At 48.4% G+C, this 13486-nt stretch overlaps 1 protein-coding gene across 1 annotated transcript in view; it reads right to left on the bottom strand.

Moving 5' to 3' along the window:
• Nucleotides 1–13486, bottom strand: part of ARMC5 (armadillo repeat containing 5) — a 45854-nt gene that overhangs the window by 15641 nt on the left and 16727 nt on the right. Inside the window, exons 4-5 of the mRNA XM_077273573.1 lie at nucleotides 2213–3023; nucleotides 1075–1673 (exon numbers count right to left, since the gene is read on the bottom strand). Coding sequence (XP_077129688.1) covers nucleotides 1075–1673; nucleotides 2213–3023 — 1410 coding nt within the window. The remainder of the gene's footprint in view (nucleotides 1–1074; nucleotides 1674–2212; nucleotides 3024–13486) is intronic.

Raw genomic sequence — 13486 nt, 5'->3', positions numbered from 1 at the left:
ATACATTATAAAATCCTGTCTGCAGTCACCACTAGGGGAAGCTCCATGATAAGATCCTGTCTGCAGTCACCACTAGGGGGAGCTCCCTGTATACAGATACATGATAAGATCCTGTCTGCAGTCACCACTAGGGGGAGCTCCCTGTATACAGAGATACATGATAAGATCCTGTCTGCAGCCACCACTAGGGGGAGCTCCCTGTATACAGATATACATGATAAGATCCTGTCTGCAGTCACCACTAGGGGGAGCTCCCTGTATACAGAGATACATGATAAGATCCTGTCTGCAGTCACCACTAGGGGGAGCTCCCTGTATACAGATACATGATAAGATCCTGTCTGCAGCCACCACTAGGGGGAGCTCCCTGTATACAGAGATACATGATAAGATCCTGTCTGCAGCCACCACTAGGGGGAGCTCCCTGAATACAGAGATACATGAGGAGATCCTGTCTGCAGTCACCACTAGGGGGAGCTCCCTGTATACAGAGATACATGATAAGATCCTGTCTGCAGCCACCACTAGGGGGAGCTCCCTGAATACAGAGATACATGAGGAGATCCTGTCTGCAGTCACCACTAGGGGGAGCTCCCTGAATACAGAGATACATGAGGAGATCCTGTCTGCAGCCACCACTAGGGGGAGCTCCATGATATGATCCTGTCTGCAGTCACCACTAGGGGGAGCTCCCTGAATACAGAGATACATGAGGAGATCCTGTCTGCAGTCACCACTAGGGGGAGCTCCCTGTATACAGAGATACATGATAAGATCCTGTCTGCAGCCACCACTAGGGAGGGGGAGCTCCCTTAATACAGAGATACATGAGGAGATCCTGTCTGCAGCCACCACTAGGGGGAGCTCTCTAAACACAGGATTTATACCATGGAGCCATTTCATTTCCTCATGATTCCTCACCACTTTGTGGGTAAAACACTAAGGTATAGATTGGTGTTCTATTCACAAAGATTCTCAAGCGCAGATGAGAAGCTAAGAAATGTCACCAAATAGTGCAAGTACTACTTGGATTTATCTTTCCACACTAAACCTTTTATCCCAGCAGGATCTTACCCAGCTTTTTTGCCCTCTCGGGGTGCCTGGTCCTCAGCTCTGGATCTTTATCTGGTGATGTACTCAGGAGTAGTCTGCATCTAAGGGTGCAGATACTTCCTGTCCTAATAAATGCTTCCAGACAGGTGGGGTCACAGGTCAGACGCTGAAGAAGCCTGGCGGCACTTCTAGAAGGTTGCGGGTGACAAGTGAGATAAGTCAATAGGCCCCGTAACACCGAATGGGAGACCAGACAGGAGCTTGAATCAGACAACTGAGAAAAACGAGACAAGAGAATGAGAACTGGAAACTCTGGACCCCAAAATTCTGCAGGAGGAGACTTGGGCCCCAATGGTTCCTGATGGCGCAGGATTTCTTGCATTGGCGATGGACATGCTGTAGAAGAAAAGGGAGGGGAGCAGCACTGCTGACAGGTAACAGAGACCGGCACCCTCCTGGGTCCGGAGAGTGTCGGAGATATTGCCTGAGACTGAGGCAGAAAGTTGAGCGTGTCAGAAGAGGTTCTGATATTCGGCTCTCCATTGGGAATTTGCTCCAAGGACCAGTCTGGTGGAAGCTCATCCAACGTACTGATGTAGCCTTCCGACAGCAGCCAACACCTGAGGAATGACAAAAATGAATCAGAGGTGCCAACCAGTGGGAAACACATGCACTGGTGCCAGCATGGTGCATTTGGTCAGGTGTCAGGCTGAAAAGAACATGTCCCATCATCTGCTCTTACTTTGCATTTGCCCATTGGCACTAGTTAGCATTAGCCAGAAGTAAAACAACATCTGGTTACTCGAAAATCATGGTCCAGCTTAGGCCCCTATATGCAGCGGGCAGTAGAGTCCCATACACTTCTGAAACACTAATCATATTGGAGTAACTGATTGTAACAATGGGAGTAAAGTTGGTGGTGCTAATTACCCAATCACCATAGGTTATGTACACACATTCCGCTAGACGTCATCTACAACATCAACGTCGGTGGAGAAGCCTGGGTCAATAGAAATGCTGGAAGTGCAGATCATAGAGCATGTTAGCAGCCACCCACATGGCCCTAGACAGACATCTCGCGTCTGAAGGATCTAAACGTCCCCGTATCAGGCCTCACACAGCACATGCACACAAGCCACACTGCCCCATCTGCCCTTACTTCAGACTCTCCTCTGATGTTCCCACGTCCTCTTTCTTCTTGGGCTCAGATGGGAAATCAAAAGAAGCAGATCCAGGATCTTCCTCTACATCCATCTCTTTGGCCCAGTATGAATCTCCTCTATCTTCTGAAGCCCTCACCACATCCTCTAACCTCTTTGCCAACAAGGGTGCCAGGCCTCCAGAGCTGAGCATGGCGAGGGCAGTCGTGTCATAGCAGTAGTGCAGAAATGCAGCGATTATCTTGTAGTGGGCAGAGCGATAGTGAGGGTCACGCAGTATGTCTAGAAGGAGTTCCAATCCTCCCAATTCTTTGACTCGACGCCGATTTAAAGCTTCACGGCAGCACAGACACAGTGATCGCACGAGAGGAAGGCACCGCGTAGAGGCACCCAGTACTGCCTTGACTTCAGCAATGAGGAGATCAATAGCACCAGCATTACCAAGCATGGGGCGCAGGGCTCCCTGATTGCAGAGATTGGACAGTGTTCCGAGGGCAGCTTGGCGTACAGCAGCTTTCACTCCTTCTCCATTGGCGAGAATTACCAGGGTGGGAACAGCGAGGCTGAGCTGCTCTGCACAGTCCAGGGTGCAGTCGTGGCTCAGCTCACTAACAGCACGCACAGCAGTGCACACCACATCAGGGTCCGGAGAGTTCAGCATCTGGACACAAGGCACCAGTCCTCCCTGGGCACAAACTGAAACTCTGTGTGCTGGAGAATCCCCCAAGATACGAAGGGCCCTCATACAACTCTGTAGACAGCCGACATCTTTTGAGCGCTGTAAAATCTGCACCAGACTAGAGACTGCACCTTTAGGAAGACGGATGAGAGACAAAATGGAAAAAAAAGTCAGTCAGCAAGAGGGAAAGTGTGGTCAGAGACGTACAAGCTGCAGCCCCCATAAGGTGGAGCCTGTTCTATTGTGGGGTTAGCCGATATATGAGGGTCTGACCACTATCTGCTCACTTTGTCATCCCTGTCCTCCTCACCGGTCACCCATGTCCAGCAACATGCGCACCCCCCGCAGAAACCTCTCACACCTAGACGCCCACACTCTCCGACTCCATCCTACCACTGACATCCATATCCTCACTCCACGACACAGACAGTGCCACTGCTTTCTACAATGCCACTCTCGCATCAGCTATTGACATGGTTGCTCCTCTTGTTCATGGCAGAGTGTGATGTATCAATAGACAACCCTGGCACAATAACACCACTAGAAAGCTCCCGCAAGTGTCCAGGGTTGCAGAGCAACGTTGGAAGAAAAATTCGCAAGATGACTTCACTGCATTCAAACAGGCAACACTTGCTTTTAAATCAGCTCTCACCTCTGCTAAACAGGCCTACTTCACAACCCTCGTATCCTCCCTATCCTACAACCCCAAACAGTTATTCAAAACCTTTAACGCCCTCCTCCGCCCCCCACTGCCCCCTCCAACCTCCCTCATCTCTGCTGAGGACTTTGCCACACAGTTTAAAAATAAGATCGACCAAACAAGGCAAGTCTTCATTGTTCAACCACCACAACTCCTTTGTATACCAGACCAATACCCAAACCCCATAACCTCCCTCTCCAACATCACTGAAGGGGCGCTTAATTGTCTCCTCTCCAAATCGCACCTCACCACCTGTGCGCTTGACCCCATCCCATCCCACCTCCTCCCCAACCTCACCACCACTCTTATCCCATCCCTAACCCACCTCTTCAACCTATCACTAACTTCTGGCACCTTCCCTTCTGCTTTCAAACATGCCACAATCACGCCTATCCTTAAAAAGCTAACCCTCGATCCAACTGCTATGTCCAGCTATCGCCCAATATCGCTGCTCCCATTCGCTTCCAAGCTTCTGGAGCAGCACGTCCATTCTGAACTTTCTTCCCACCTCTCATCTAACTTGCTCTTTGACAATCTACAATCTGTCAAACCAATATAATCACTGTTAAACCCATCTAATCCGTTTTTATGAAGAGGTAAGCTATAGACTGGACCACGGCGAGTCATTGGACGTGGTATATCTTGATTTTTCCAAAGCGTTTGATACCGTGCCACACACGAGGTTGGTACACAAAATGAGAATGCTTGGTCTGGGGGGAAATGTGTGTAAATGGGTAAGTAACTGGCTTAGTGATAGAAAGCAGAGGGGGGTTATAAATGGTAGATTCTCTTAAGGTACCGTCACACTCAGCAACGCTGCAGCGATATAGACAACGAGCCGATCGCTGCAGCGTCGCTGTTTAGGTCGCTGTACAGACGTCAAACACAGCAGCTCCGCAACGATGCAGGAGCGATCCTGTGACGTAACGGCGACTCACTTATCGTTCTCACAGGTCGTTAGCTCCATGTAAAACATTGCTGACATCGTTGCTTTTGCTGTCAAACATGACGATACACGCCGACCTGACGACCAAATAAAGTTCTGGACTTCTAGCTCCGACCAGCGATATCACAGCGGGATCCAGATCGCTGCTGCGTGTCAAACACAACGATATCGCTATCCAGGACGCTGCAACGTCACGGATCGTTGTCGTTCTCGTTGTAAAGTTGCTGAGTGTGAAGGTACCTTAACTGGGTGGCTGTGACCAGTGGGGACCGCAGGGGTCGGTGTTGGGACCTATTCTCTTCAACATATTTATTAGCGATCTTGTTTACACAGTAAAATATCGATATTTGCAGATGATACAAAACTATGTAAAGCAGTAAATACAGGAGTAGTATTCTGTTATAGATGGATCTGGAGAAGTTGGAAACTTGGACCAAGAGGTGGCAGATGTGGTTTAACAATAATAAATGTAAGGTTATTGTCACAATAATGTAAATATGCCATAATGCGAGTTTAGTTCTAGAAGGTACCATGGCACACACACAAGCTGCAGATGCGACCCCCCTTTCTCCCCCACTGCATTCGCTAAGGCTACGTTCACATTTGCGGTCAGCGCCGCAGTGTCGGGCGCCGCAGCGGCGCCGCATGCGTCATGCGCCCCTATATTTAACATGGGGGCGCATGGACATGCGTTGTGCTGCGTTTTGCGCCGCATGGCCGCAAGCGTTGGACGCAAGAAACGCATCAAGTTGCTTTTTTTTTTGCGGCCAACTTTCGGCCAAAAACGACGCATGCGGCGCAAAACGCAGCGTTTTAGCGTGCGTTTTGCCGCGTTTTTGTTTGCGTTGTGCGCTGCGGCGCCGACGCTGCGGCGCACAACGCAAATGTGAACGTAGCCTTATACAAAAACAAAGCCCTATAGCAGACACACTCTGTGCAACTTGATACCCATGTGTAGCAGCCCCCACTGAGCAGTTTATGGCTCTATGCTGCGGGCAAACAAGTCTCCCTACCCTACTCATTCCCCCTCCCACTAGGTACTGGTTGAAACTGGTATAGAAACCATGAGCTTCTATTGTTCTTGTAAGGTTATATATAGTGGCACCGATCAGGGCTAGAGATATAAGGATTATATATTCCGGAATTCCATCGAGGGATCTATAACTCCCTGAAATCGCTAGAAGCTAAACCCAACGAGTGCAAAGGGCTGGTTTCTCCGTAAGCGGGTCATGAACCACGCCGTGTTTACACTTAAAAGAATCACCCCGACGGGGTGCATCTTCTGATCATTGTGTCATCTTTCTATGTGGTTCCTACACCAAGATATGCGAGATGATGGGTTTTCATAATGATAAGACAAGGGAGTATCCAGCCTCTAAGTGAGGTCACCACAGGGGGAGGGCTTTGGTTTTAGGCTAGGAAACAACTGAGTGAAGCAGGAGGTTTCACGTGTCTTTGTCCAGGGTCTAGCTGCTATACAGGGGTGATGCATCTGGATATATGCTCCCCCTCCTCCACAGCACACAGCCAGCCATGAAATAAGATGGCGTAACAAAATGTAAGTGTTCTTTTCAACTTTAATCTCATTTTATTTGTAATTGTATTGTACATATGATATTTGTCTTCTTTATAATATCTTTTTATACTTTGTAAACACTGCCTACCTTTTTTGGAGTAAAATATAAAACTACTAGCTTGCCTCTCCTTGCTCTTAACGTACTGTCGCGTCCTCTGAAGTGAATTATGCTACTGATTTGGGTTGGCTCCGGAGCCGTTAATAATTACGAAATCAGAGCTAGTGGCAGTGGATTTGTCCTGTGCGCTTGGGAGTCTTTGTAGCGACCGGCGGCATTGATAATTATTGTTCCCGCCTGAGTGGGAGTAGATATATCGCCCTCACTGCAGCATGCCCAATAGCCAGTACATTGCAAGCAGCCTTTCTGCAGTACCCTGACTGACCTGAGGGTAAGGGGGGCGCCAGAGAGCTGCAGGTTCCAAACCGGAACTGGGAAATAGATAAATCCCCTTCAGAAAGAACCAGGGGCAACCAAACAACCCCAGTTCATGACAAATTGGTGTGAGTGGTGGGGATAATAAAGGTATCCTCCCCGTGAACCGTGACATATTATTGGTGGGATCCCTGACTTACGATGGGATTCGTGACAGTTATACACATGGGAAGAAGGAATCAATATCGCCATTACACACTAAACAGGAAATCACTGGGTAAATCTGACATGGAGAAGGACTTGGGGATCCTAGTTAACGATAAACTTACCTGGAACAGCCAGTGCCAGGCAGCCGCTGCCAAGGCAAACAGGATCATGGGGTGCATTAAAAGAGGTCTGGATACACATGATGAGAGCATTATACTGCCTCTGTACAAATCTCCGGTTAGACCGCACATGGAGTACTGTGTACAATTTTGGGTACCGATGCTCAGGAAGGATATAAAGGAACTAGAGTGAGTACAAAGGAGGGTAACTAAGTTAATAAAGGGGATGGGGAAGCTACAATACCCAGAGAGATTAACACAATTAGGATTATTTAGTCTAGAAAAAAAGACGACTGAGGGGTGAACTAATAACCATGTATAAGGGGACAATACAAATATCACTCCGAGGATCTGTTTATACCAAGGAAGGTGACGGTCACAAGGAGGCATTCTCTGCGTCTGGAGGAGAGAAGGTTTTTCCACCAGCATAGAAGAGGATTCTTTACTGTTAGGGCAGTGAGAATCTGGAATTCCTTGCCTGAGGAGGTGGTGATGGCGAACTCAGTCGAGGGGTTCAAGACAGGCCTGGATATCTTCCTGGAGCGTAACAATATTTTATCTTACAGTGATTAGGATCTTTAGAAGGATGTAGATCTGGGGATTTATTCTGATGGAATATAGGAATATAGGCTGAACTGAATGGACGATTGGCTTTTTTCGGCCTTGCTAACTATGTTACTATGTTTCCTTCCCCATCATTCCACTGAGACTGTCCTAACCAAAATTACTAATGACCTACTTACAGCCAAAGCTAACGGACAATACTCTATACTCCTCCTCCTAGACTTGTCCTCTGCTTTGACCACTTCCTCCTACTACAGATCATCTCCTCCTTTGGCATGAAAGACCTCGCCCAATCCTGGATCTCCTCATACCTTTCCAACCGCACATTCAGCGTCTCCCACTCCCACACTACCTCCTCATCCCACCCTCTCTCTGTTGGGAGTCCCCCAAGGCTCTGTTATAGGACCCCTACTCTTCTCAATCTATACACTTGGCCTGGGACAACTCAAAGTCCCATGGATTCCAGTATCACCTTTATGCTGAGGACACTCAGATCTACCTCTCTGGCCCAGAAGTCACCTCTCTGCTGTCCAGAATCCCGGAGTGCCTATCAGCCATATCCTCCTTCTCCTCTCACTTCCTCAAACTCAATGTGGACAAATCTGAACTCATCATCTTTCCTCTATCTCACAGATCTTCCTTACCTGACCTACTGTATCTATCGCAATTAATGACATCATGCTTTCCCCCGTACCGGAAGTCCGCTGCCTCGGAGTAATCATTGTCTCTGCCCTGTCCTTCAAGCCGCACATCCAAGCTCTTTCCACCTCCTGTCGCCTCCAGCTCAAAAATATTTACAGAATCCGTCCTTTCCTCAACCCTCAATCTACTACAATGCTTGTGCATGCCCTCATCATCTCCCGCCTCGACTACTGCAACATCCTTTTCTGCGGCCTCCCTGCTAACACCCTCGCACCTCTCCAGTCCATCCTTAACTCTGCTGCCCGACTAATCCATCTCTCTCCTCACTACTCCTCCGCCTCCCCCCTCTGCAAATCTCTTCACTGGCTCCCATTCCCTCAGCGTATCCAGTTCAAATGACTAATACTGACATACAAAGTCATCTATAATCTGTCTCCTCCATATATCTCTGATCTAATCTCCATATATCTTCCCTCACGTAATCTCCTGTCCTCCCAAGATCTCCTTCTCTCCTCCACACTTATTCGCTCCTCACCTATTCGCCTCCAAGACCTCTCCCAAATATCCCCCATCCTCTGGAATTCTTTGCCCCAACATGTCCGACTATCACCCACAATCGGATCCTTCAGACGGAACCTGAAAACCCACCTCTTCAGGAAAGCCTACAGTCTGCACTGACCCCGCTGCCTCCTCACCACTACCGGAGCTACCGCCTCACAAACACCGGAGCTGCTGCAACCTTCAACCTATTGTCTCCTTCCCCATAATCCTGTAGAATGTAAGCCCGCGGGGGCAGGGTCCTCACCCCTCTGTATCAGCCTGTCATTGATAGTTTATTTACTGTAAGTGATATCTGTAATTTGTATGTAACCCCTTCTCATATACAGCACCATGGAATCAATGGTGCTATATACGGTAAATAAATAATAATTAGGGTATGTAGGACACGTTAGTCAGTGGGGTCCCCTCCTCTGGGGTTAGCCGATATATGAGGGTTATTAGGGTATACAGGACACATTTTATACTGTGGGGTCCGCTCCTCTGGGGTTAGCCAATATATGAGGGTTATTAGGGTTTACAGGACACATTTTATACTGTGGGGTCCGCTCCTCTGGGGTTAGCCGATATATGAGGGTTATTAGGATATGTAGGACACATGTTAGTCTGTGGGGTCTGCTCCTCTGGCGTTAGCTCATATGAGGATTATTAGGGTATACAGGACACATTTTATACTGTGGGGTCCACTCCTTTGGGGTTAATAAATAACAAGCACTTTTCACCTATTGTGTACCCCCCTTTCCTTGTAGATTGTAAGCTTGCGAGCAGGGAGCTCACTCCTAATGTCACTGTTTAAATTGTCTTAACTTGTATTGAATTTGTCTGTATATGTCCCTGCTTAATTGTAAAGTGCTGCGGAATATGTTGGCGCTATATAAATAAAGATTATTATTATTTATTTGGGGTTAGCTGATACATGAAGGTTATTAGGATACTAGATGGTGGCCCGATTCTAAAGCATCTGGTATTCTAGAATATGTATGCGTAGTGTATAGCGCAGCCCACACAGTACATTGCGCAGCCCACGCAGTACATTGCGCAGCCCACGCAGTACATTGCGCAGCCCACGCAGTACATTGCGCAGCCCACGCAGTACATTGCGCAGCCCACGCAGTACATTGCGCAGCCCACGTTGTACATTGCGCAGCCCACGCAGTATATTGCCCAGCCACGTAGTATATAGCACAGCCACGTAGTATATTGCCCAGCCCACGCAGTATATAGCAATGTGGGCATCATATCCCTGTTAAAAAAAATAAAAAATAAAAAATAGTTATATACTCACCTTCCGGAGCTCCCGGATCCAAGCGAGGCTTTTACCGACGCGAGGCCTTTACCGACGCTCCTCGCGCGCTCCGGTCCCAGGAGTGCATTGCGGTCTCGCGAGATGATGACGTAGCGGTCTCGCGAGACCGCTACGTCATCATCTCGCGAGATCGCAGCATGGAGCGGTCACCGGAGCGTCAGGCAGGCCTGCTGTCGATTAAGGGGCCGACGGACGGTGAGTATATAACGATTTTTTATTATTTTTAACATTAGATCGTTTTACTATTCATGCCGCATAGGCAGCATGAATAGTAAAAAGGTGGTCACACAGGGTTAATAGCAGCGGTAACGGAGTGCGTTACCCGCGGCATAACGTGGTCCGTTACCGCCGGCATTAACCCTGTGTGAGCGGTGAGCGGAGGGGTGTATGCGGGCGCCGGGCAGTGAGTGCGGGGAGTAAGGAGCGGCCGTTTTCTTCCAGACTGTGCGCGTCGCTGATTGGTCGCGGCAGCCTTGACAGGCAGCTGCCGAGACCAATCAGCGAACGAATAACCGCGACAGAAAGAAGGATAGACAGAAAGACGGAAGTACCCCTTAGACAATTATATCGTAGATGTAGGACACAAGTTAGTCCGTGGGGTCCGCTCCTCTGGGGTTAGCTCATATGAGGGTTATTATGCTATACAGGGATAGTGTTGAGCCACCTCCCTAGTGTTCGAGTTCGGTTCGTCGAATTGGGGCGTGTTCAACGAACACCGTCGAACCCCATTGAAACCAATGGCAGGCAAACACAAGCACATAGAAAACACCTTAAAAGGTGTCTAAAAGCTGACAAACTGCTCAGAAGACACAACAAACACATGGAAAATTCACAAGTACATATAGTCATGCGAAAAGAAATTAGGCGGAGGAGTAAAAGGAGGAGGAGACACAGATATAGGCATGACATGCCCTTCTAAAATCAAGAAAGGCTGGAGTAAAAATCTAAACTCACTCTACCAACACACAGACATCTTGATGAACAAAAAAAAAAAAAAAAAAAAAATCTTTAAGTAGAATGGCGGCGGGTCCATTCAGAACACTTTCCTTAGAAGATGTAGTGGTATCCCCGTTGGTAGTCGTGCCAAAAAAGGAACCCAATACATTCAGACTAATCCACCATTTGTCATGTCCAAGGGGCAGGTCAGTAAACGACAACATCGACGCGGAACCAAGTACAGTACTATATACTGTACCTCCTTTGACGAGGCAATCAGGTGGGTCAAGAAGTTGGGAAGGGGAACCCTAATGGCCAAAACAGACATTGAGGGGTGTTCCGGTTACTACCTGTGCCTCCGAATAGTGTCCGCCTATTGGGCTGCTTCTGTGAAGGAGCATATTGCATAGATCGCTGTTTGCCCATGGGGTGCTCCATATCCTGCTCACTATTTGAGGCGTTTAGTTGCTTCCTCGAATGGATTGTCATGGACGTTTCTAAGGGGGGCACATATTATCCATTACCTCGACGACTTCTTATGCCTGGGCCCAAAAGATTCGCCACAGTGTGAATACACGCGGTAGTCCACCTGTGAGAAGGAGAGAGCTGGAGAGAGAGCTGGAGGGAGAGCGGACACCCCAGAGCCGAGGGGTTAGACTGAGAAAGAAAGAAGGCGGTGTAGCTTGCTTCATGGGTGGGGTACTCTGCTGACTAGCAGACACTGAAGCTTTGAAGCAGACCTCTGAATCCCAGGCCAGAGTATGAGTAAACAGCTCTGCAGACTCAACCATCTGTTACCCCAAGCCATAGTGTATGTAGTTTCTAAAGGTTAAAAGGGGGGGGGGGGCGACCTCACCCACCTGGAATTGACGATGCCAACGTCATGTAAAACACAGCAAGGGGACTCCAAAAAGAGTCTCCATTTTTTCCAAAAATTGGGCCACAGACACCACTTAAGTGGCATAAATTTCGCCAGAGTTTTTTAAAACGGTTGGTGAGGTGATTTTCAAAAATCATCAAGCTTTTAGTCTCCCCAGGATGACACAGGGATAGAAAAGTCCTTGTGGATCCAGGATTTCTTCATCTTGATGAACGTTAGTCTGTCTACATTGTCACTGGACAGCCGCGTGCGCTTATCTGTCAGCACACCACCAGCAGCGCTGAACACAAGTTCAGAGAGAACGCTGGCTGCGGGGCATGACAAGATCTCCAAGGCGTGAGTGGCGAGCTCAGGCCATTTTTCCAGATCGGAAGCCCAACATGAGCAAGGGTCCAGTTCCACAGTCATGGCATCGATGTTAACTTGGAGATACTCTTGTACCATCCTCTCTAGGCATTGGCTGTGCGTCAGACTTCTTGTCTCCTGTGGCCTTGCAAAGGATGGTCTAAAAAAAAAATCTTGAAACAATTGGAAAAAATTGCTGTTACCACCAGGTACGATGTTACTGTTACGGTTTGAGTGATGACTCGACAGTCCCACGGTTGGCAAGTTAGAACTCAGAGATTCCCTACGTGCACCACTGGTGATGTAAGATTCTGTAACAGTCTCTGCTGATACTCCTGCATGCGTGAATCCCTTTCTATGGCAGGAATTATTTAGCCAAATTTACTTTTGTATCGGGGATCTAAGAGTGTGGCAACCCAGTAGTCGGCATTACTTCAGATTCTGACAATCCGAGGGTCATGTTGCAGGTAGTGCAGCAAGAAGGCACTCATGTGTCTTGCGCGTCCAGGAGGACCAAGTCCTTGTTGCCTTGGTGGCGGCGAGGTGAGAATCATGCTTCCTTCCTCTGCCCTCTCTCCCCAACCTCTCACAACAGAAATTTGATCAAGGTCTCCCTCATCTGATGAGACTTCCATGCCCAGAGCCAGTTCGTCCTCCACTTCTTCCTCCTACAGGCAGTGTAGCTAGCTTCACATGCGGGCTACTCCGCTGACGTGCAGACACTGCCCCTAGGCCCAAAATTATTTACTGGGTTAGATGCAGTAAAAAATTATTAGATACACAGGCGGTGTAGCTAGCTTCACATGTGGCCTACTCAGATGACTACCAGACAATGCCACTAGGCCCAAAAGGATTGGCTGAGCTAGATTACACCAAATGCTGTGACAAACACTTGCACAGGACTGGCACAGACCTGCCTGGAAAAAGTGCTATGAACTGCTGTAACCTACCCTGAAAATGGCTGATATTACAACTAGTCCCGACTCCCTAAACCTATCTCTCTCGATCTAACTACAAATTCGCTCGCAATTAACACTTAGACTGTATAGCGCCCACAACAGCAGCGGTGCCGTCTAACACGAAGCTGCGGCAGTGAGGAAATGGTGGCGACGGGGAAAATGGCTGGTTCTTATAGGGCAAGGACATGTGACATACACAGCCAATGACACATGCACTTTGCTGTGTGTGTGCACTGCTGATAGGCTGAGAGACTGCACCGCCCCTCTGTAAATGCAGGAAAGGGGGAAAAAAAACAAACAAACGGAGATCGGCATTATTTCAGCACAGATCTATCGTCCCCCCCCCCCACACACACACACACACTATACACGTCTATTAACATTGCTAAACAGTTTTAATGTGAAAATCAAGTTAGGCTTTTGGTGAACGAACAGTTATCGAGCAGAAACTCGAACAGCCGAATTTTAAGCAAATTGTTCGAG

The sequence above is a fragment of the Ranitomeya variabilis genome, chromosome 7 (genome assembly GCF_051348905.1).
Source record: "Ranitomeya variabilis isolate aRanVar5 chromosome 7, aRanVar5.hap1, whole genome shotgun sequence".
Classification (NCBI taxonomy): domain Eukaryota; kingdom Metazoa; phylum Chordata; class Amphibia; order Anura; family Dendrobatidae; genus Ranitomeya; species Ranitomeya variabilis.
The sequence above is the reverse complement of the archived record's forward strand: the minus strand, read 5'-3'. Positions and strand labels throughout refer to the sequence as shown.